Source organism: Sceloporus occidentalis, unplaced genomic scaffold (assembly GCF_023333645.1).
Source record: "Sceloporus occidentalis isolate IW3139 unplaced genomic scaffold, rSceOcc1.0.p SCAF_1, whole genome shotgun sequence".
NCBI classification, from domain to species: Eukaryota; Metazoa; Chordata; class Lepidosauria; order Squamata; family Phrynosomatidae; genus Sceloporus; species Sceloporus occidentalis.
The window spans coordinates 292,597,414-292,620,383 of NW_028316981.1; the positions used below are offsets into that span (position 1 = coordinate 292,597,414).

At 41.4% G+C, this 22,970-nt stretch overlaps 1 protein-coding gene across 2 annotated transcripts in view; it reads right to left on the reverse strand.

Annotated features, from left to right (window-relative positions):
* The window catches only part of NIM1K (NIM1 serine/threonine protein kinase), a 47,756-nt gene that overhangs the window by 12,435 nt on the left and 12,351 nt on the right, over positions 1-22,970 (reverse strand). Inside the window, exons 1-2 of one of the 2 annotated variants that reach the window (XM_089513269.1) lie at positions 11,933-11,960; positions 10,587-11,803 (exon numbers count right to left, since the gene is read on the reverse strand). In XM_089513269.1, coding sequence (XP_089369395.1) covers positions 10,587-10,875 — 289 coding nt within the window. In that variant the 5' untranslated portion in view covers positions 10,876-11,803; positions 11,933-11,960. Of the gene's footprint in view, positions 1-10,586; positions 11,804-11,932; positions 11,961-22,970 lie in introns of those variants that run through there. The other variant, XM_089513268.1, reaches the window with a different exon arrangement.

Below are 22,970 nucleotides of genomic sequence, written 5' to 3' on the forward strand. Positions count from 1 at the left end.
GAACTGTTTGGAAGGAGCAACACAGCTTTCTCAGGCAGTAAAATTGTAGCTGGAATTCTGTATCAGCTAGTCGATCCTCCATATCTATGGATTCTTCATCCATGGATTGAAGCATCCATGGCTTGAAATATATTCCAAAAATATATAAATTCCAACAAGCAAATCTTGATTTTGCCATTTTATATAACACTATTTTACTATACCATTGTATTTGACTTGAACATCCATGGATTCTGGTATCTTTGGAGGGTCCTGGAAACAAACCCCAGTGGATACCAAGGGTCTACTGTACTTAGTTAAGCATCTATATCAGTTACACAGGAAGGAGGAGATCCATTCACTAGGGATTGGAGCATGGGTGAATGACATTTCCATCAGGTTTGAGGAGTAGTTGGGCAAATAGAGGTTACTTGGGCCCATTACAGACCGCCGAGAAGTGGCAGTCTGCTGCTGCCGCCGGTTGCAGTGTCCGGAAATCGCAGCAGCCAAACGGCGCGGTTCCCGGATGCTGCAGAGAAGGAGCGCGAAAATCATGCTCTTTCCTGGGCCCTGGAAGAGACACTGCGAGGCGCTAGTTGCGCACTCGTGGTGTCACTTCTGAGATGCGACTTGCAGACGCAGAGCGTCCACTACGTCAAGATGGCGGCGGCTGTGTGGAACGTCCACCGCCATTTGTTACGGACTCAGTCCGTGGTAGGGTTAGGGGCGTCTGGAAGAGATGCCCCTTTCTAACCCTAGCACGGACTGAGTCTGTCCCAGGGTGCCCGTGTGTAACAGGCCTTTGTTAAGTATATTTGGCCCTTCATTTCTATGGGTTTTGCATCCACGAATGCAATCAACCACAGTTTATATAAGGGTATATATAATTTTACTACATCATTGTATATAATGAGACTTGAGCATCCACAGACTTTGGTATCCACAGCGGGGCCTGAACCCAAACCCCAGTGGATATTGAGGGCCCAGTGTATACTTAAATCGCGGATACAGGACTCCAACCCAAGTCAATTGTCTGACCAGCGCCCAAAGATTATATACTGGTCTAAACCACCCCTTAAGACAGTGCTTCTCAAGTGATCTGATGTGGTGGACCAACAATTTGCCCCAGGCACTGCTACCATAGTTGTGCTATATTATTCTCATAATGCACATCATTTCCTGGAAACTTTCTACAGATCAACACCAGTTCATAGGCGACCACTTTGAGACCACTGCCTTATACCAAAGCACTGGACCACCATATGGCATCAACAGGCTACTGGTCAATGCTGGCTGTGTGCTGGCCAATTTGCATCCTTAAAGCCCAGGGCTACCCCATTATACTGCTTGAGAAAATTGAATCTTTCATCAAAAGTTGCTGAAACACCATCTTTCATTGTAGTATAGTAATTTTCAAAGTAGTAGCTGTGTTAGACTCTTGCAGCATAAAAAGGAGGAAGGGGGAGGGGAAAAAAGAAACATGGCAGTACGTTTAATATTAACTGGTTTTTATTTTTGCATGAGCTTTCATTGATATGAACCCACTTCTTTGGATGCAGTACTGAGTGGTATCTATTCCACTCCCATACCTGTATAAATATGCTTTATACCTGAGGCCTTACTATTACTCAGTACTGCATATGAAGAAGTGGGCTTATATCCATGAAAGCTCATGCAAAAATAAAAAAAAAAGTTAGTCTTAAAGGTGCTGCAGCTTCTTTCATTGTACCTGAAAACAGCAGTCTAGTCTCAGGGATGCTATGCATGCCATGTGCCACTCAGTGCTTCCCTCCAACACTTTGCTATTGTTTCCTATAATGCCTAGTTCTGCCTAATGTTAAGTCCTATGCAAAGCTCACTTCTGAGATAGAAGTTGGTCCAACACCTGGCTTCTCACTAAGAAGATATTTGAAGGCAAGGATCAACTGGCCTGGTTCACACTTTCAAAGGCTTCTCTCCACAACCACCCAATTGACTATGTGACCCTCAACTTATTTCCCCCCCCCTTTCTGTGCATCAATGGTTGCTGACTGGGGGGAGGGGTTCCCCATAAATGATCTAAAACATCTCCTTCCACAATCTCTTCCTGGTTTTTGTGTCACTTGGGAACATCATATTCTAAGTTTTCTAGCCTCATCTTAGCCTGATCTGATGCATATGGTACATTCAAAACAACAGCACACATAAATTCCCACACAATAAAGAGCCAAACCCTATTCTTCTCATGTTATTTCTGCCTCTGGTACCAAATTTGCTTTTAAAGAAGCAATGCCTAGGAATGCATCCACTTTGTTGACTGAGGTCCAAAACACACTGCAGAAATAATCCAGTTTGAGATCGGTGTAACTGCCCTGGCTCAGTGCTAGGGAATTCAGGGAACTGTGTCAGAGAGTTCTGGTGCCACAATAAACTACAGTTCCCAGGATTCCCTAACAATGAGCCAGGGCAGTTACACCAGTCTCAAACTTGATTATTTCTGCAGTGTGTTTTGGACCTAAATATACCTAGACATTTAACATCCAGTTTAATGGATAACCTTCCTGTTTACACATCATTATTTTTAAGGATGTTGGTTAATTTGTGCTTGATCATGTGTTGTCAATGTTTTGTGGCTTCCAGTTGTTTCTGACTTGTGATGATCCTACAGTGAACCTATCACAAGGTTTTCTTGGCAAGATTTGTTCAGAGGAGATTTGACTGTGCCTACCCCTGAGGCTGAGAGCGTAATGCCCAAGGTACTGTAATGCTACATCTTCACAGAGGGAGCTTGCACAGGAGTGGAAGAGCCTCAAGACAGTGTGCAAAGGAATCCCATGCCATTTTCACTAACCTCTTCAAACAGGGGTGGGGAACCTCTATTGTAAGGATCTAATGTAGCTCCCTTTGCTTAATTTCTCCTAGCTCGATGGCATTTCTGGGGAGCAATCTTCTCTTCCTCAGGAAGGACTGGTAAAGAGAGGACTATATAGAGTTCTCAGGGAGAGCTCGTAAGACAGAACTGCAGAGCCTGGAGTAGTTTTTCCTAGTCCAAGAGAACAGAAGAACATGGAATCTGAACTATACTGAAGCAGATGATGCTCAGTTACATTGGAGAGAGTTCCAAGCACTTTTTGCAACCTTCTTCCTCACTCCACTGCCCTCTCTGGAGGAAAAGGCCCCCAGTTGGCATAATATGATTAAGGACAAATAATAGGATATGTTAATCAAAACATTTAATGAGCAAGTGTGCCAGCTAATTTGTTTCCATTAAAGTCTCTGAAACAGGGCAATCTGGTAAATAATATATACTCAAGTCTTTCAAAAAGCATTGGCAAGGTCAAATGAAAGGCCCCCGAGCAAACCTGGCAGTCTTGGGATAAGGTGGAAGGCCATCCACTGTGTCATTAAATTGGCTAAACAACAGGAAACAACACACTCCTCCAGAAGGAAGGGCATAATAAATTAGCTTGTTCAGGAAATCATCTTCAATTATGGAGCAGTGGCCAGATTACAGCAAACTATTCAGGATGGTGGCAAGGCATAGCAGACTGCAAAGAGCTCCAAAAACAGCCCTCTGGACCTTATGAAATGGACAAAGAATGGGAATTGATGTTTAGTGTAAGGCAATATAATGTGATAAACCATGACCCTGTGACTGAGAAAATTCAGAAGCATTTTACAATGGCAGATTTGAGGGGTGGAATCCAGCCATGCAAAAGGAAAACAAAGGCCAGGATGCTTCCATTGATGGAAGCAATTCCACTAGCAAAACTGGGAAAACATTGGGAACTCCTTCCCTCAGCTGTGACCCCTACATCTCCAAAAACCTGCTCAAGAGGGCTGGGAAACCTTCTAGAGATGATATTGGGCAGTGTGGAGGACACAGGAGGGAATGGTGGAGAAGAAAGGTCCATTGTGCTGGTAGCCAGAGTCAACATTGAATACAGGCCCCAATCTCCACCGAACAAGACTGAAATATCTTGTTAGGTCTTGACCAAACTCAGCTAATAATGTTCAGACTTGGCATATAAATGTTGCCTCCCTGGTTCTATTAGACATGTTCAGATAGGCTACGATTCTAATTTTGACCAATCTGCATTTCTGAGGATTAGCAGTGGAGATTACAAAGGCTTCTGAGCCTAATTTAGCCCCTCCAGCATGGAGACCCAGCATGCTTGTGCACCAGATAAATCCACGCCTGGCAACCTGACAACTTTATTAAGGCATTCTTGGATAGGCTGTGGCAAGGGGAGGGGGACCACACAGACATGACCTTACATGCACCAGCAAGATATTCTAATATTTCAAGAAAGTGTGGTAGGAATTATTTACACTGTGGTGGGGAACCCCACAGGGAAATGTTCTTGGACTGCAGTCGCAATGATGAAAGATAATAGGACGTAAAGTCCAAAAACACCCGGAGGACCACACTTTGCCCACATTTGGTTTACATTAGTAATGAAATCCCCAAGAACCAGAAAAATCCCAGTCCAGTTATGCTGAACCACATGTAAGCAGAACATGAGGCAAAGGACAGGATGGTAACTCTGCCCACTCCTCTCTCTGTGAGTGCAAATTACTTTTGCATTTTGAACTCAATTTGCAGCAAATTAAGTGAGCTGAAGACAAAAGAGGGAAGGTAGAAAAAGGAGAGAGAAACGCAGATGTTTTAAAAGCATCTGAAAATGTGGGATGGCGGAGGACTAATTGGGACTATCTCTGCCAAATCAGGACGGCTGAAGGCCAAGATGTTTCCACTGATGGAAGCAATTCCACTAGCATAATTTGGAAGGCGTTGGGAACTTCTCTCAGCTATGGCCCAATTCACACTCCTCAGCACTTGCTACCTCATTCTGTCTAATGGTATGGCCAGCTCTTGTGTACAATGTAATGTAACTTCACTTGGTAAAAAAAAAAGAATTGTAAATTTGGTGGAGCGTGGAACCTAGAAAACCTGTTCAATATCACTCTGTGGAAGAGCATATGATTTATCTACTGAATGTCCCAGGCTCAGTTCCTTGCACCTTCATTTTTTTAAAAAGGATTCCACTGCAGATGATGTGAAAGGTCTTTGTTTGAGTCCTTGGAGAATTTCTATCAGTCTAATTAGACAACACAGGGACAGAGAGACTCAATACAAAATGCTCTTCATATGCTCAAACAGGAGGTGTTTACATATCAACAATTGCTCTTTCAAACAACATTTAGCTCTCTGGAGAAAACATGTGCAACGAAAGCAGCAACCAAAGAAACAGATGTGCATGCCAAAGCTGCATCTGGACTGCAGAAATACTCCAGGTTGCCACCACTTTAACTGCCATGGCTCAGTGCTATGGAATCCTGGGATTTGTCGGGTTTTGTGGCACCAGACAGAGAAGGCAAATATCTCACAAAACTACAATTCCCAGAATTCCATAGCACAGAGCCATAGCAGTTAAAATGGTGCCAATCTGGATTATCTCTGCAGTGCAGTTGCAGCCCAAGAGTTACTAAAAGATGTGGTGTCACAAACAACCTCTCCTTTTAGGGGACTGAACTACAACCAACTTTCACTTGACTCAGGGCAAACTTCCTCAACCCCGGCTTAGAGGTTTGATCTTTGCAGAAGGTCTGCAATACTCACCATTTTGAATTTGAGCTAAGCTACACAAAGCAGCACACACTGTGTGGCAGAACAGATCCTTGAAGGAAAGAAATCTGCCAAGGAACTAATAAAAAAAGTCCAGTTCTGCAGATGCCCAACAGAGTGAGAGGTACCTGACTGCAGAAGAATCTTACCTGGGACCTTTAATACTTCACAATTATAGTTTTGTGATGCCATTGTATTGTCGTTGGTTCCATCCTATGGAGTCCTAAACTCTACAGTTTAGGGAGTGGTATTTAAAATACTCAGCAAAGGAGTTCTACTGCCTCATCAAAGTACAAGCCCCAGGATTCCACAGACTTCAGCCATGGACGTTAAAGTGGAATCATAGTGCTATAACTGTGTAGTGTGGAAGGGTTCCTGGAATGTTCTCCAGACACACAGCAAAGGCGAGGTTGGTTATAATGTACAATCAGCCCTTCCCACTTGCAGCTTTGACTTTTGCAGATGTGATTATTTGCGGAATTGATTAATATGTCCTCTCCACAAATCTCTAGGTCATCCAGCATGACTCAATGGCCAATTTTCACCAGACGTTGCATGAAGACCTAGAAATTCCTAGACAGAACATGTCTCTTGGCATTTTTAGGTCCTCCAGCACAATTCTGTGGTCAACTGAGTCCCAGTCCAGGGAAAAGAGCGGGATATAAATAAATAAATAAATAAATAAATAAATAATTTCCGGTGGGTGTTGTGTTGGAGGACCTAAGATTCCCAGGAGGTGTTCTGTCAGGTTTTTTTTTTAAGTAGTTTTTTATTTGTGACTTTCCCACTTTCACGGGGGTCCTGCATCTCTAACCCCAGCAAGTGTGACTGTAACTGAATGCAGATTAATAAGTCTGGAGATACCGATAAGGAGTAACGGCATGATTTTGGTACTTGGCAGTGGTTTGGCTTTGAGACAAAGAGAAGATGTAAACTGGTGGGATGGGGGAGCGGGTCCATGTGCTATATGCAGACCCCACAAGAGAGTTTGGGGACCACACATTACCTAAATTTGAGGAGGACCAAAAAATGTTTGGACCCAAATGTAATACACATTCACCATGGTGGGGGTTGCATTTTTGTCCCCTTCAGACCTTTTTTCATCCTCCAAAAAGGAATGGCACTCTCCATGGTCCCATGAGGAGAGGCTAGAGTGACCCTCCAATCCCTAGAGACAGCTTACCCGGGTTTTGAGAAAATTTGAGGTATTTCTTTGCAATGTATGCAGCCTACATGCCGTATGTCCTTTCTCAGAAACACTGTGTGTGTGTGTGTGTGTGTGTGTGTGTGTGTGTGTGTCACTCTTCCTAAGCAAGTAGAGAGCATGGGAAAGTACCTTTTTTTGGACTACAGCTCCCAGAATGCCCAAACTATAATTGCTGGTGGCCATGCTGTCCAGTGGATTCTGAGAACCATTTTAAAAAAAGCAATGTTCTAGTTATGTTTAAACACACATAGGATTGCAGGATTAGTTCCAGATGGCCAGAAGATATACAGGTACCATCTCTGAGAGAGATTCCCTCTTCTAAATATACGCCAGTGGGCTAATGAGCCATCTGAAACCAGAGGAAACCCGATCTGAAAGACAAGCTTTTGAGAGAAGCCCAGTCAAATTAACTGCACTACTTGAGATTTTCTTTATGATTTTAGCTCAAAACAACAAATAATTAAGAATATTTTGAACACAAATTATGCAAATCCTAATATCCTCATTAGGGCAATTTTCCTTGCATTTCCATATTCTGCTAACTCAACAAGATGAAGTATCTCACCGTTTCACTGCTAAATCATCATCAATCATCATCATGATCCATTGTTAACAGTTAAACCTTCTGTGAAGTCGAAGGCTTTCATGGCCGGCATCCATAGTTTTTTGTGGGTTTTTTGGGCTATGTGGCCATCTTCTAGCAGAGTTTCTTTCTGATGTTTCGCCAGCATCTGTGGCTGGCATCTTCAGAGATGCCAGCCACAGATGCTGGTGAAACGTCAGAAAGAAACTCTGCTAGAACATGGCCACATAGCCCGAAAAACCAACAAAAAACTATAGTTAAACCTTCTAATGATCTACATCAGTGGTTCCCAACCTTTTCTATGCCCCACACCCCTAGAAAATATTTGATGAAAAGTTCACACCCTGTACAAAAAAATATTACATTTGGATGAAGAAGTCTAATTTCTAATTTTTGAACCACAAATTAAACCACATACAATACTGCGGGTGAACAAACTAAGCTTTTAACTCAGAGCATAAAATGAGAGCCAGAATGGCATTATAGTTTGAGTGTTGGACTACGACTCTGAAGACCATGGTTCAATTTCCTGTTTGGCCGTAGGAAGACTAGATGACCCAGGGCAAGTCACATGCTCTCATCCTCAAAGGAAGGCAATGGCAAACCTCCTGTGAACAAATCTTGCCAAGAAAACCCCATGAGCTTCAGGGTCACCATATGTCAGAAACGATTTGATCTATGAGTTTCAGGGTTGTTGATTTGATCCCCAATAGTGTGTGAGGTAGTGGCACCTTCGTTATGTTTGAAGTATTGTAGATGCTAAGAGACTTCACTGTAGCTTATGTATCTGCACAACAAGAAAACCCTTAAATTATGGGACTAAAACCTTGGAATAGATAGTGCTGATATCAAATTCAGGAAGGAGAAATCACAACAAAGAAATTCAAAATCCATATTAGTCTAGCATACAGTTTCTCAACCAGGAACCCTAGGGTTTAGCAAGAGGTCACTAGTGGTTCCAAAAGAGATTGTGAGGGGGGGAAATCCTTTTTGTTTGAGCTATAGATTTTATTTTATTTTTGGGGGAGCAGGAATTCCCTGAGACTTATTTCAAGGGTTCCTCTGGGATAAAAAGTTTGAGAAAGGCTAGTCTAGCATTTTTATTGGGCCAAATTCAAAGATCAGAGGGCAAGATTTTGAGATCTCCAGATGTTTTCATCAAGCACAATGTTACAAAAGCAAGTGGATAGAGGAATAATGTGGGGAGGGATTGTGTGTGATGCTGAAGTCATGGTGTGTGCATGATCAGAGTCTTAACATGAAACTAGGATGGGGAAGGGTCTGTAGACTTTCAATAAGGTTTTAGCTAGTATTGTGATGCTTTCACATAACACAGCCTCTGGGGCTCCCAGGAGCAAAGGGACAAATATTTATTCTCATCCCATTTTACAAAATATTTCTTCAAAAATATTTCAAAATATAAAATCCAGCTGTTACTCACAATTATTTCCATCCCCAGGTGAAACACATATGTTTCTTGATTAGTGGAAAACACAGTTTACATTAGAAATCTGGAGATGATTAGCTGCTGTAATTTGGAGGGAAAAGGCTATAGAAGCCCACTTAGATGCCTAACCATATAAAATTCATAGTATTATCAGCATAACCCCATATATTTTTATACCATAAGGGCAGTGACCCAGGTGTTAAATGCTTATACAGCTCTATGTTCTATGAACAGAGAAAAAGAAAAACAATTCATTTTTCTTCATTTTATCTGTCATAAAACAGTTTAACATACATACCAATGAGACAGGATGGACCATAGTGATGTATCTTTGAATTGGCCTGGCCTGCTTTAAAACAGAAGTGGATATTGTGCAGCCTCCAAATGTCACTGAACTGCAGCTCTATCCAGCAGAGTATATAAAATGATGAGGAATGCTGTGAATTGCAGTCCAAGCACATCTGGAGGGCCAGACTATCCCCATCCCTGTGAAAGGTATAATCTGACTGAGAAATGTACTACTATACACTCCCACAGTACTAAACCAGTACAGGCTCCAATGTTTAATTTTGTACAGTGTGCAAAGAACAAATGAATAACAAAAAGCAGCAAACCAGGTGGAAAACAAAAAGCAGCCAAGGCTGCCTTGACATCAGTAAGACCACCAGATAACAGAGATAAAAATGGGTTTTCTATCAGTGCAGCACTTCTGTATCAGCACAAAAAGATCACAGGATTGTGTTATCAGAGAAGCAAGTGAAGTTCTCAGGTTTTGTGTCTCATTGTCACCCAGTATTTACACACCTACATAGTCTGATGACCATATACAATGTTCCTTCTGGTGAATGTTGACCCATCCTTTGTTGGTCTTTGGTCTGATCTCCAACATGTGCCTGACTGTCAATTTTTGCAAAAGAATATTCATATAGTACTCTCATTTTCTGCTTCTACTTATGATTGAAATAGTATGTCTTCATCATAAACAACATATTCTGGAAAACTGGGAAGTGGCAACATCTACTCATCTAGGCAGCCAAAAGTCACTATCACAAGAGGACATGTTCAAAGCCATGCGAAAGCACAGCCGACCCCCCCCCCCCGGCCGACCCATTTTAAAGCCTCCTGAGACAGTAAATAAATGAGTTCAAGTTGTCTTTCTACCGGCGGGCAAAAGATATCTTTTATTAAAAAGCCTGCATTTGGCAGCCAAACTCATTTCATGTGAGGATTTGGAATGGATTTTCCTTTGATTCTATTTTAAATTTAAAATCCCACTGTGCTTTTCAAACAATTTATGGCTTTATAGACATCTGTACCATCTTTCTTCATAGGAGAAACACAGGACATAAATAAATCAAACAAATTAAAAACATTATTTCACTCTAAACAATCACAGCACTATGATTCCACTTTAACTGTCCTGGTTACTTCCTATGGAACCTTGGGATTTACAGTTTATGCCAGAGAGTTCTAGTGCCTCACCAAACTATAAATTCCAGGATCCTATAGGAAGCAGCCATAGCAGTCAAAGTGGAATCACAGTACTATCAACTCTGTTGTGTGAAAAGGCACCAGGTCTGGGCATGCCCTTCAGTTACATATGTATACTACATATTTCACTCAACCCTGAAAGCAGCACACTGTATGGTGCTTTTTCTGCACAGACAACTTTTATCATTCATCAGCCTCCATTCTGTGCCTCCCCATGACACCATGAACTCAACATCACCCAAACACATATTCTATGCACTCTACAGCTTACCTTTGGTCAAAGAATGGATCCCAAGTTTCACCTGCGAGAAATTCCCACTCCCTATTTCCCCTCTGATGCGGTAAAACCCAATCCTCTTCCCTAGGGTTAATTCTTTTACCACCTTCTCATCCCGGGACATATCCAAAGTGAGCTTCTCAAAGGGGGTCAACCGGCGCTGCCTGCCCTGTCCATCATCTGCGTAGACCTCACTCTTTGTATAGTCCTCTCCGCTGTCTTCCCGATTCCATTTCACGTATCGGTGGCTCCCTAAACCGCCATTGATATGTCCTGTGGTCATAGTCTGGAGCAATCACATATCTGTTTGCTTTCAACACGATGGTCCACAGGGAAAATGTAGCAACAATGATCCAGATGTAACCAAATCACTGGTGGTAGTTTAAGCAGAAACTTTTGCAAGGTCAAGATATTGGTCCTGGGCTACATTTATTCAAAATAGACCTCTCAGCCCTGCAAATGCATTGCTATTTTTCTCCAAGAAAAAGTAAATTACAGATGACACAAAGATCCCCTTGGATCCACTTTTAACTAGCCTTTTCAAATGTGAAGACTAGAAGGGGGATCAGAGCCTACAGGCTTAAATTAAAGATTTGAAATTAAAGCTGTAGAACTGTTACATCAAAGGAATGAGGGAGTACATGCCGCTGGTGATGCCCAAAAACAGAAGGGCACCCCCTTCCTGACACTTCTGCATTCAGGTTGCCACACAACAGTCATCATGCAGACAAACAAACTTGACTAGGTGACTGTTTAGAACAGGTCCCAGCATCTTCAGGTCCCTTTGAACAGCTGACCTCATAAGGTAGGAGTCAAGAGGGTACCTGCCCCCTTCTTGATTCAGGTCCCAGTCCAAGAGCCAAAGGGTGGAAATTATGTTGTTACATCCCTTAGTTAGCTGGCAACATTTCTGCCCCAATTTGTGAATGCTCGAGCACTCCCTTGAAGCCCTGCTGTTAGAGGCTCGCTGGTATTCCTTTTTGTTGCCATTGTCGGTAAAAAGCTGACGCCGGAGGATGCTAGGAAGCCTGTAAGCTGAAGGCTGGCAGAAAAGCAAGGAGGGGATCTGTTTTTCAATACCACTTAAGTCACATGGGAGGACAGCGAAGGATTAAATAACGGCAGTCACTTTAACCCTCCTCCATTTAGAGATGGTTGCTTTCAAAGTCTCTCTTGAGCCCTCTTAAAATGTTTCCAGCTGCAATATGTTCCTAAGAGGAAGAAGATGCAAAAACAATTGGTTAGAAGCCTTGTGTAACCATCCACAGTTCTTACCAAGCCATTGATTTTCTCTGTGTCCATAATTACATCACACAATTTGATATGGCTTAACAGGCAACCTGTGAACTTGGCTGCACTCTCACATTTCCTTTGCTTAACCGAGCACCACAAGAGGTTGGAAGGCTATCTGGGGATCATCAGCATCTCTACCAGTTAAGACGGGACATCTGCTGGAAAAGCGAATGCCTGCTGTGCTCACTCCTCTTTTACAAGGGCAGAGCGGGATCTTTACATAACCAATGAAATAATAATTTCTCTGCAAGACGCTCGGATGCCTGTGGGCAAGACCTGTGTCCTTTCATTTTATCTACTGAATTTTCTCAGTATTCCAAATTCTGAAACTTGCTTGTCAAGTTAAGTTTTTCCATATCTCTAACTCCATATAACATCTCCCCCCAACCCCTTATGTTCTGGCATGATGCACATATTTTGTTATTACTCAGTCACTCAGCAACAACCCAGGTCTGAGGCAATTTTGCTATCCAAAGCAGCAACAGGGTGTCCCCATTTCCATCCACCTGAATCAAAGTGTGTTGTATCTAAAGTCAGCCGAATTATTTTTCTATGGAAAAATAAGGCAGAAATTCACATAGGGACCTCTCCCTGTTCCTGGCAGTAAAAAGACAATAATACTACAGGCTAGAACACTGAATGTATTAGGGAAAAGATACAGGTTCAGTCCCCCTTATTTGAAATTTCAAAATCTGAAATATTCCAAAAACCAATTTTTCACGGGTAGCTGATATAGTGACACTTTCACTTTCTGATGGTTCAATGTACAAAACTTTGCTTCATGCACAAAATTATTGAAAGTATTATATAAAATTACCTTCAGGCAAGTGTATAAGGTGTATATGAAACATAAATGAATTTTGTGTTTATGTTTAGATTTGGGTCTCATCCCCAAGATATCTCATTAAATATATGCAAATGTTCCAAAATCTGAAAAAAAATCTAAAATCCCAAACATTTCTGGTTCCAATCATTTCAGATAAGAGAGACTTAATCTGTATTTGTTCTCTTCAAAGTGGGCTTAGTCTACAAGACTAAAAACATTCTTGCCAAGGATCTCAGATAGAAAATCTAATATTCAATCCCAAAAGAAAAAAATGAGATTCTCCCTTCCTCCATTGCTTATAAGCAGATAAACACGAGAAGCTTCATCGATCTTCTCACCTGACTCCCCAACAACTACTAGCTTTGACAGTATTAAGACCCATCAATTAAACAGTAACCCAATTCTTAGTGCTTTTTACATTATTTTTAAACTTGCAGCATCAACAATGAAGACTTTTAAAGCTTCAGGATCCTAAGATCTCTGACAAAGCAAAAGCGGACACTCGCCACTGTCTTTCTATATATGCAGTAAAGAGGATATAAATAACAGACCAGCTTAAGGGCAGTGCAGCTTAGGACAACACTGGCAGATGGATATAGCAGAGAAGGAGACAGTTTCCCCCCTTCTGGCACATTTATTATTCAGAAGCTATTTTTGCATTCCTGTTTCACTGCTGACGTTAATCCCGCTGCACATGCCAGATTCAATTGTAATAAATGCACATCATGGGTAGCTAAGCATTCATTCCCCACTGTTACATAATCAGAACACATGCTTGAGTTTCTAACCAAAGATGGTGCATCAGTTCATGAGAAGAGTAGTTATAAAACGACAAGTCATGTTACAGGACTATTATTTCAACTGCAGTGCTCAATGAGAGCCTGCTATACTACACCTTTAGGGAATATGCAGAACTCCTGATGTTGTGGGACTGCCATCCTGTTAGTTCTAGACTGCATAGTCAAAGGCAAGAGGTCATGAGAGTTGCAGTCTCAGAAATTCTGTAATGCTGCATATTCCCTGCCACCTGGCATACTGCTTTTACCAACCAAAATGGACCGAGAATACAACTTGTGGAGAAGTGGTCAGCTCATATCCATGCACAAGTTGAGTCTTCCCTATCCAGAATGCTTGAGAGCAAAACTGTTCCATATTTTGATCCTCCCCCCGATTTTGGAATATCTGTATTAGTACGCAATGAGTTTTCTTGGAGATGAGACCTAAGGCTAAACATCAAATTTATGTACGTTTAAGGTACACCCTATGCACACAGCCTGAAGGTAAATTTTATACAATATTTTAAATAATTTTGTGCATGACATGACGTTTGTGTACACTGAACCATCAAAAGGCAAAGGTGTCGCTGTCTCAGCCACACAGGAAGTTTTGGTTTTTGGAGTATGGTGAATTTTGGAATTCTGAATAAGGGAGGCTCAACCTGAGAATCTTGTTCTCAGCTTCCTGCCCCCTCTTTTTTTTGTATTTATAATAAAAAAATCAATATTTTTTGTGAATGATCTGAAGCAGTCTCAACCGGACCTAGGGTTGCCATAAGTCAGGACCTCCAAACTGGGACAAACGTAGGACTACATTTTCAAATGTAGGACACAGTTTTAATAAATGGAGGACACGCAAAAAAAATTGATTATTTTTTTAAAATGTTAATATAAATGCATGTTTCTTAGGCATGATCAAAATGGAGGACATTTTGAAATGTGACAGAAGAGGACATGTCCTGGAAAAGGAGGAGGATGTCTGGTCACCTTGTCTCTGGTCCAAAATACACTGCAGAAATAAAACATAGCTGGACTGAAATGCCCAGAGTTCCTCACCAAAGCTGCATCCACACTGAGGAAAGAATCCAGTTCGAGAGTGACTTAACTGTCCTGGGTTAGTGCTAGGGAATGCTGGGAATTGTAGTACACTGTGGCCCCAGAGCTATCTCTGACAGGGAGTCCCATAACCCTCCAAATATAGTTGAACTGCAGTGCCCAGAATGCCTCACCAGGTGCATCCACACTGAGGAAATGGTCCAGTTTGAGACTGCTCAGTGCTGGGGAATCTTGGGAATTGTAGTCTATTGTGGCCTCAGAGCCTCTGACAGAGGAGTCTCAATGTCTCCCAAACACTAGCATTCCCAGGATTCCCTACCATTGAGTTAAAGCAGTCTCAAAGTGGGTTATTACTCCTGCAGTGTGTGGGAGAGAAAGAAAGGCTAGGGACTGGATTCATTCATTAACTCACAAAAGGAGGATATCTGTGTCCAAAGCACACTGCTTTGACTGCCAGGGCTCAGTGCTATGGAATCCTGGGAATTGTAGTTTATTGTGGCACCAGAGCTCTCTAACAGAAAGGGTTAAATGTCTCACAGACACCAGAATTCCAGAGCATTGAGCCCTGGCAGTCAAAGTTAGAAAAAATACACAGGGGCAAAATAAATATTGAAAATGGCCACGCACCTCCTCCTCCTCCTCTTCCTCTTCCTCATCATCCTCGCCTCGGTGCCAAAGGAAATGGCCCTCTCTCCCCTGCTGCCTTGCTGGGACCAAACAGAGGAGGAGCTCCTCTTCCTGAGTCTGGCAACCTCCTGTTGCCAACAAGCCTCAAAGATAATTCCCCAAACGTTTGGCCCAAACTCACCAAATCCCCCCATATCTCACCAAATATTCAGTCAAAATCCCTGAAAAGTCCCAGTAATGTTAATATGGCAATAAAACGTAGCCCTAATTGAATAAAAATAATTGGAACTTATTTCAACTCTCAAAATTACCATTAAAACCAACCACCAAAATCACACCAAAGGCTCTGAAAAGTACCCATTTTGGTGTGAAAGTCACCAGATTAGCAACACTGCGGATGGGAGTCAAGGAGGAAACCGTGCAGGGATGCCTCCTAGTGGTGAAAAACCGGGAATGTCCCGCCGGCAGGAGGGTTATGGCAACCCTAACCGGACCACAAGTATAAGGCATGTCATGTTTTCATTCTTAGTGGTTTTGTTCCATGTCAAACTTTGTGAAGTTCTGAAATATAAATCCATTAAATGACTTACGCGGTATGTATGTTTACTTCTTACTTTCCCCACTTTTTTACCCAACCATCTGTGTAAATGGCCATCAAGATGTATTACACTGACAATTGCACAAAACATGAGAATGAATAAAAGCTACATTAAATTAGTAAAGTAATTTTTAACTGGAGGAGGCCAATCTACTTGGCATTAACACATTATAAATGAAGCTTGAATTTCCTCTGATATGAGTATGTGGTGCTGGAATTTGAACTTCAAATAAATATTACATATCTCAGCTTCATTGAATTACTTCAGTTTCTATTATCAAAGAAAAGCAAGAAATACATTGCTCTTTAATACCATGAATAACTATATAAATCTCTTATGTCCTCTCTTTCTTTTCTTTCTATTTTTTTATTTTATAATAGAACAGTAATAACATCAGAAAAAATACGACAGAGACAATAAGCACAAAACAATAAAACACAAACAATAAAATTACTTCCAACCTCTACTCTTTGTTTAATTGTAATAATGTCACCGTATACAATCACTTTTGCTTTAAAAAATGAGTTTAAACCATTTCCTCTATTTTATCCATGTTATATTCTTAATAACTTATTATTTTGCAGGTTATATCCTCTCATTCCCTCTCCTTTTCATTGTTTCCCCTGAACTAATAAGAACAAAATGCTTCCGTCAGAGTTCCTTTTTAGAATATCGCTCCAAGAACACCTCGGCCTCCACCATCACTGGACATGCTAGCCAGGTAGTTCTGGTAGTATAATACTGTAACTCTAGTTTCAGTTGTCCTCATATGGGAAATGCTACTGCCCTTGTCAACCTGAATTGTCGTTATCTCTTGAAATTTTCTTATTAGAAATCAGTACTTTAAGTTTTTTTTAAAAGAGCACAAATAATGATGTCAAAGTTGATGATTTTCTAATTGAGAGCATGAAGCCCAATGGTTTGCAATGTTCTCCCTCAATAATGCCTCATGAGTTCAGGTCCTCTGGTGGACTTTTACTCATCAGCCAGGACTAGGTTGGTAATTACCCAACAGAAGACTTTTTCTTTGCCCCTAGACTGTGGAATGACCTGCTGTAAGAGATTCGACAGCTGAATACACTGTCCAGGTTTAAAAGAGCATTAAAGACCAATCTCTTCCTGCAGACTTATCCAGATGATTTTTAAACTGTGACTTTTAACTATGGATTGTTTTAATATGCATACATCTTATTTGTCCTTTTATATTGATATGTTTAACTGATGTCATTTGTCTGTTAATTGTTGTTGTTCCCTGCCTCAATCCAGGGGGAGAGGCAGGTAAGAAATGTTGTTATCTGGCTTGGAATGTGATTGTCTACACAGTGTGACAATCTGTGAAGATTCAGTTCCTGGACTTTCCGTGGATACTGGAAACAACAAAACAGCGAACCCTATTAAAATAAGGGCATATGTACAAATATATCATAGAGTTATGTTGGAGAACCCAGAGATTCTAGATATGACACCTTTCTGGGCATTTTCCAGCCTGATGCTATGGAATGTGTCCCTAATTTTTCAGCCAGATAACCAAAACCATGAATGTTAGTTCCATGGATATGGTGGTTGACCTGTGCTTTCTTCTCACCTCACCATTTGTCTGTCAGTTTTTTCTGGAGGCCTATTTTCTCTTTGTGGGATACAGTATGCTAGTGACTAAGGGAAATTTCCCAAGGCACCTGAGCTCTCACTGTGGACATCAAGTGCCCAGGCAACTCTATATCCTAGCCATATTCTAGAAGGCACTGGGGAAATAGGCGGCTTCCTAGCAAAAATTGCTGGCTAAGAGGGAAAATGGGGATAACAGATTGTAGGGACTCACGGCTGCAGGTCAGACAGGGTTGGGACCTTGTTCCACTCCTGGGAAAGCGATTAGAATCCTAGTGGGGATTGACTGGGAAACAGATTATGTTCAAATACATCAAACAGAACTAGAGGAGTTTGCCCGTCACTACATATGTAGCTATGCGGCTACTCAGAGGAAACTGAACTTGCACGACATCCATTTTTAAACCTAGCTGCGAAAACACAGCCAAAGAAAAACAGCCAGCAGTAGGCAATATACTTTCTTTGACCTCACAAAGCAATTACCAAGTCTCCCGTGATATATCTTTGACAGGCTTTTAATCTCTGAATGCAGTTGGCAAGGTTGGCTTTTAAGCAGCCTGCTGCAGTAATCCTAGCTTTCACTGCTTTTAACTCAAGGAGATGCAATAGTGTATGGTTAACTCAGTGTGAAATCATGTACAGTGATCAGGAACATTTTACTTTCCTCTTCTGAAGAGGTGTCAAGTTCAGGGGCAGTTCCCTCTAGCTCCCTTTCTAAGAAAATGCAGTGGGGTCTTTCTAGATTTTTAAGATGACAATGCTGAAATGGGAGAGTAAAAGCATGGAGAATACTTAGTTCAAGGCACAGAAGCATGCCTCATTTCAAATATTATATGGCAGCAAACCTCGTATTTGCCAAGGACAGCACACTGAAAAATGGCTAATCTAAGCTTCCTGGTGTAGTTGCTGTTGTGTGTCTTCAAGTCATTCTGACTTATAGCAACCCCAAGGTGATCCTATCATGGGTTTTTCTTGGCAAGATTTGTTTAACAAGAGTTTGCCTTCACCTTTCATGGAGCCTGAGAATGTGTGACTTACCCAAAGACACCCAATGGGTTTCCATGGCTGAAAGAAGATTCAAATCCTGCTCTCCAGAGTCATAGTCCAATGCTCAAACCACTACATCATGCTGCCTCTGATGTGCTCACCTGTACAATTCACATGTTTCTGTCATATAAACACACAACAGCTTTTCAAAACAATAGGTACACCTTAAAATGTAGATCACTTGAAGGTGACCTAAACAAGTAAGTAATGCACAGTACTTTACATGTTTACCAGGAAACATACAATGCAGGGGTGTAGCTGCAGGAGAGGCAAAATGGGCATTGGTTCCTCATGTCAATTCCCCACATGAAATTTCCCTGAATCCTCAGATTTCTATCATTCCAGGAAGTAAGATACTGAAAAACCATTCACACCTCAAACACTTCTATTGCTGTTTTTGCATTACCTTGGTAACGCTGCCTGCCCCTTCTCTTTGGATGCCTAAACTATATTTCTAAATATTCAATTGAAGTTTTATGTTACTGTAATGCTAGAAATGTGGGAACTGAAGGAAATCATCATCTGGGGATGCAGAATTCTTATTCTGGGAGGGCAATGTTCTCACTCCCTGCCCCCCAGCAACACACCAGTCATAGAGCAAAGGCAGCACACTTTCTGACATTTCACAGATAAAAACTAGGGCACATGTAGCCAAGCAATATCAGTGTGTGATCAGATGGCGAAAGTTATTAATGAAGAAGAGCAGACAAGCTAGGAGAGGCTGCAACAGTTTGCCTTTGCCTGAGTCTACTGGGAACAGCAAGAATCTGCCCCTTCCTCTCCTCTGTTGAATTAATTGAGAGCAAACTACTTTTGTACTTAGAACTCAGTTTGCAGGAAATGAAGTAAGCTGAGGATGAAGGGCGAAAGTGGAAGGAGGAGACAGAAACTGGAACATATTAAAAGCAGCTAAAAAAGTGGGACAGCAGAGGCTTAATCAGGACTGTCCCTGCAAAATCAGGAAGGCATCTGTCTGTGGCCAAACAAGAGACTCCTTCCTCTTTTTCTTCTAAAATATATTGTTGGGCTTCATTTTAATAGTTGTTGTGTGCCTTCAAACCGTTTCCAACTTATAGCAACCCTAATGCAAACCTATTATGGGGTTTTATTGGCAGGTTTCTTCAGAGGGGGATTGCCATTGCCATCTTCTGAGGCTGAGAGAGTGTGACTTGCCCAAGGTCACCCAGTGACCAGCATTTGAACTCTGATCTCCAGCGTCACAGTCCAATGCTGAAACCGCTACACCACGCTGGATCCTACATGCTTCATGGTGCAATTGGACAGGTTTGGAGGTTAAGTATGAAACACACAGAAGAAAAAGGATTGTAACATACACCGTTTTCCAAACATGCTCCAAAGTAGAACAAAATGGTCGACATGGGCCAGTATGTCAGATCCTATCTTTAAAGTCAGCTTCTGCAAAGAGGACCTCACAGTCCCAGTTAGTACAGCAGATACAGCAGGAGTAAGGAACCACATTCACTCTGTGGGCCACACTGAATTCCAGAGAAGTTCTGGGGAGGCATTCCAGTGGTGGTTAGGACCAAAGAGAAAAGGTTGCAACCATAAAATCATCATACTTTAGCCTAAAGCACCCACTACCAGTAACTAAGTCTTAGGAGAGGCACTCCAGCCTTTCAGAATAGGACAAAAAATATACAAAAGCTTTAAACTACAAATCATTTATCTAGCAGGACTGGGTATGGCCAACAGGGAGCCCTGGGGGGGGGGTGATTTGGGAACTCAAGGCCCCAGGTTTCCCACCCCTGAGGTACAGGATTATCAGGTGTTTAAGACAGGGCTCAACATCTTTTGGATCTGCAGATGGTACCGGACTATGACTCCCATAGCCAACAGAGAAGGATAATGGGACTTTCTGTCTAGAAACATTTAGGGGGGCATAAATGGCCCACTTCTGACTGAGCAGTTTAATCAGAATGGGTAGATTTTATTCTGGTCTTGCATTACACTGGAAGAGAGTCATATTGCCTTCCAGATATTGCAGGACTGGAACTCCATCATTGCTTATTCTGGCTAGGTTTCCTAGAACATACAGTTCAACAACAGCTGGAAAACTGCATGATTCTCACTACCTACTTGGCCATTATCTTCTCTCCTTTCCTATGCCTCCTGGATGTGTTAATTCCAACAATAAGAAGTGATAGTATGTGTCTCTCTTTTACATTACATCATAATAATGTAAGATGATATTAGTAATGTTAGATAACGATGATGACGATGATGCATGAACGTTGTTGTAGCAGTGGACTTTCTGCACTGGTGATGGGGTTGGACTATATGACCTTTGAGATCCAACTTATGAATGTGATCACTTCTCAGAAGGCAGTATAATTCAGCCTTAATTTCCCAAGGAGCAGTAAATTACTGGTTTGAACAGATAGAGTAACATTTTTTTAATTCCATAAATAATGGTCAATGTTCCAAAATTTGTTTTTGAAAGAAATATTCAACTTCATTGTAAAAACCTGTGAGCCACGAAGTACAGGAGATCACAACCTTTTAAAAAAAAAATTTTTTTTTTATCATGGCCTCTTCTTAAACCCAGCGGCTACTTTACATGATAAAAGACAACCAGGTGCAACCTACATGGCATTTAAGGTTCTCATGGCTATCACTATTCTCTCTTCCAGCTTTGTTCTATCATACAGGTTTCTCACAGCTCTTTGAAATACAAATTATGCCTCCACACCAATTTGGTCATCTCATAGAATGGAAACTGTGTTCAATTGTCTCCTCTTTTGATTTCCTTGAGTCTTTTGAAATTACTTTTTCCAGTAATCCACATGAAATATGATGACTATTATTTGAAGTGAAGTCGAAGGCTTTCATGGCCGGCATCCATAGGTTTTTTTTTTTGTTTTTTTTTTTGGGGGGGGGGGGGGCTATGTGGCCATGTTCTAGAAGAGTTTATTCCTGATGTTTTGCCAACATCTGTGGCTAGCATCTTCAGAGAAATGCCAGCCACAGCAGATGCTGGCGAAACGTCAGTAATAAACTCTTCTAGAACATGACCACATAGCTTGAAAAACCCACAAAAAACTATAAAAAAATATTTGGTCTCACCTGCCCCTGCAACTTCCCCAAGTGGTGAGAAATTCAATTTCGCCTTATCGGGTGCCTTTAATTTGGCAGAGAGAGAAAGAGCTATATTGAGCACAGTTAGAAATCACAACACAGAATTTGAAAGATGCATGTTGCTCTGGGGAGCCTGGTTTATGGTGACATGCAAACTAACTTATGGTGCTATTCAAACCATTTACAAAAACACAATATCTTAAAAATAGTCTCTACAAACAAAAGCGAGAGCTGCCCTTTTTAATAAATGGGGGAGGGTGCAAAGAAATCCAAGATTATTTGCATAGCTATGACTGGAACAACACTGCCCATTGCTAAATAAAAGGGAAGAGTAAAGAGAAAAGTTCTTGCCCTAACTTTAATATTGTAGAAAGGGCTGTAGTGGCTAGAAGGGAATGGCTTAATGCAGTCTAGTCCATGATGAACGCTCCAGGAACATTCAGTTCTCTGTATCCACGGATATAAGCATCCACGGCTTGAATATATATATATTCTATAAAGGAAACCTTTATTTGCCATTTTATATAAGGGACACCATTTTACTGCATCACTGTATCTTATGGAACTTTAGCATCCACAGATTTTGGTCCTGGAACCAAATTCTAGAAGATACCAAGGGCTTACTGTAAAAGGTTAGGGTATCAGAGTACAGTAGTTTATAATAACTCAGCAGTGATGTCCATGGGTAGAGCTTGGTAAAGTTACTTCTTGGATGACACCTCATGGTGGCTGAGAGATTCTGTGTGTTGTAGAACAAAGTAGTTTTTCTAAGCTCTTTCCATTGATATTTCTGTTCCTTGAGATCTGTGTTGAGGGAGGGGCTGGGATTCCTGGCAAAATCCTCCACGTAAGACACATACTGTACATAGAGAGAAAGAGGGATTTCAGCAGAGGTCAGTCTTCTTAAATTGCACTCCTCTTGTGCCAAGCAACCCAGCTGTTTGCCTAAAGCTTCATGCTCGATTGACCTGAAAGGAGAGAAGTTATACTAAATACTTTCCTTGCTCTCAATTAAGTTCTGCATGCCAAGGAAGACCCAAGTACAAAAGAAGGAGGAGTCCTAGTTTCATCTGTACTACAGAAATAATACAGTTTGACATCACTTTAACTGCTATGGCTCAGTGCTGTGGAATCCTGGGATTTGTAGTTTGCTATGGCACCAGAGCTCTTTGACAGAGAAGACTAAATATCCCAGAATAATGCAAATCCCAGGATTCCACAGCACTGAGCCATGGCAGTTATACTGCATTAATTCTGCAGTGCAGATGCAGCCCTTTCTTGGGTGCTGTCTTTGGTTCTTTAAGTGACTATCCATTGCCCAGTCACAGATAGAGTGACATCTGATCATGCCAGTGAAAAGAAAATATCCATCCACAAGCTTTTAATTCAATGGTCATTTGGTATTTTATTTATTTATTTATTTATTTATTTTGTTCACTCCACATCCATTGCA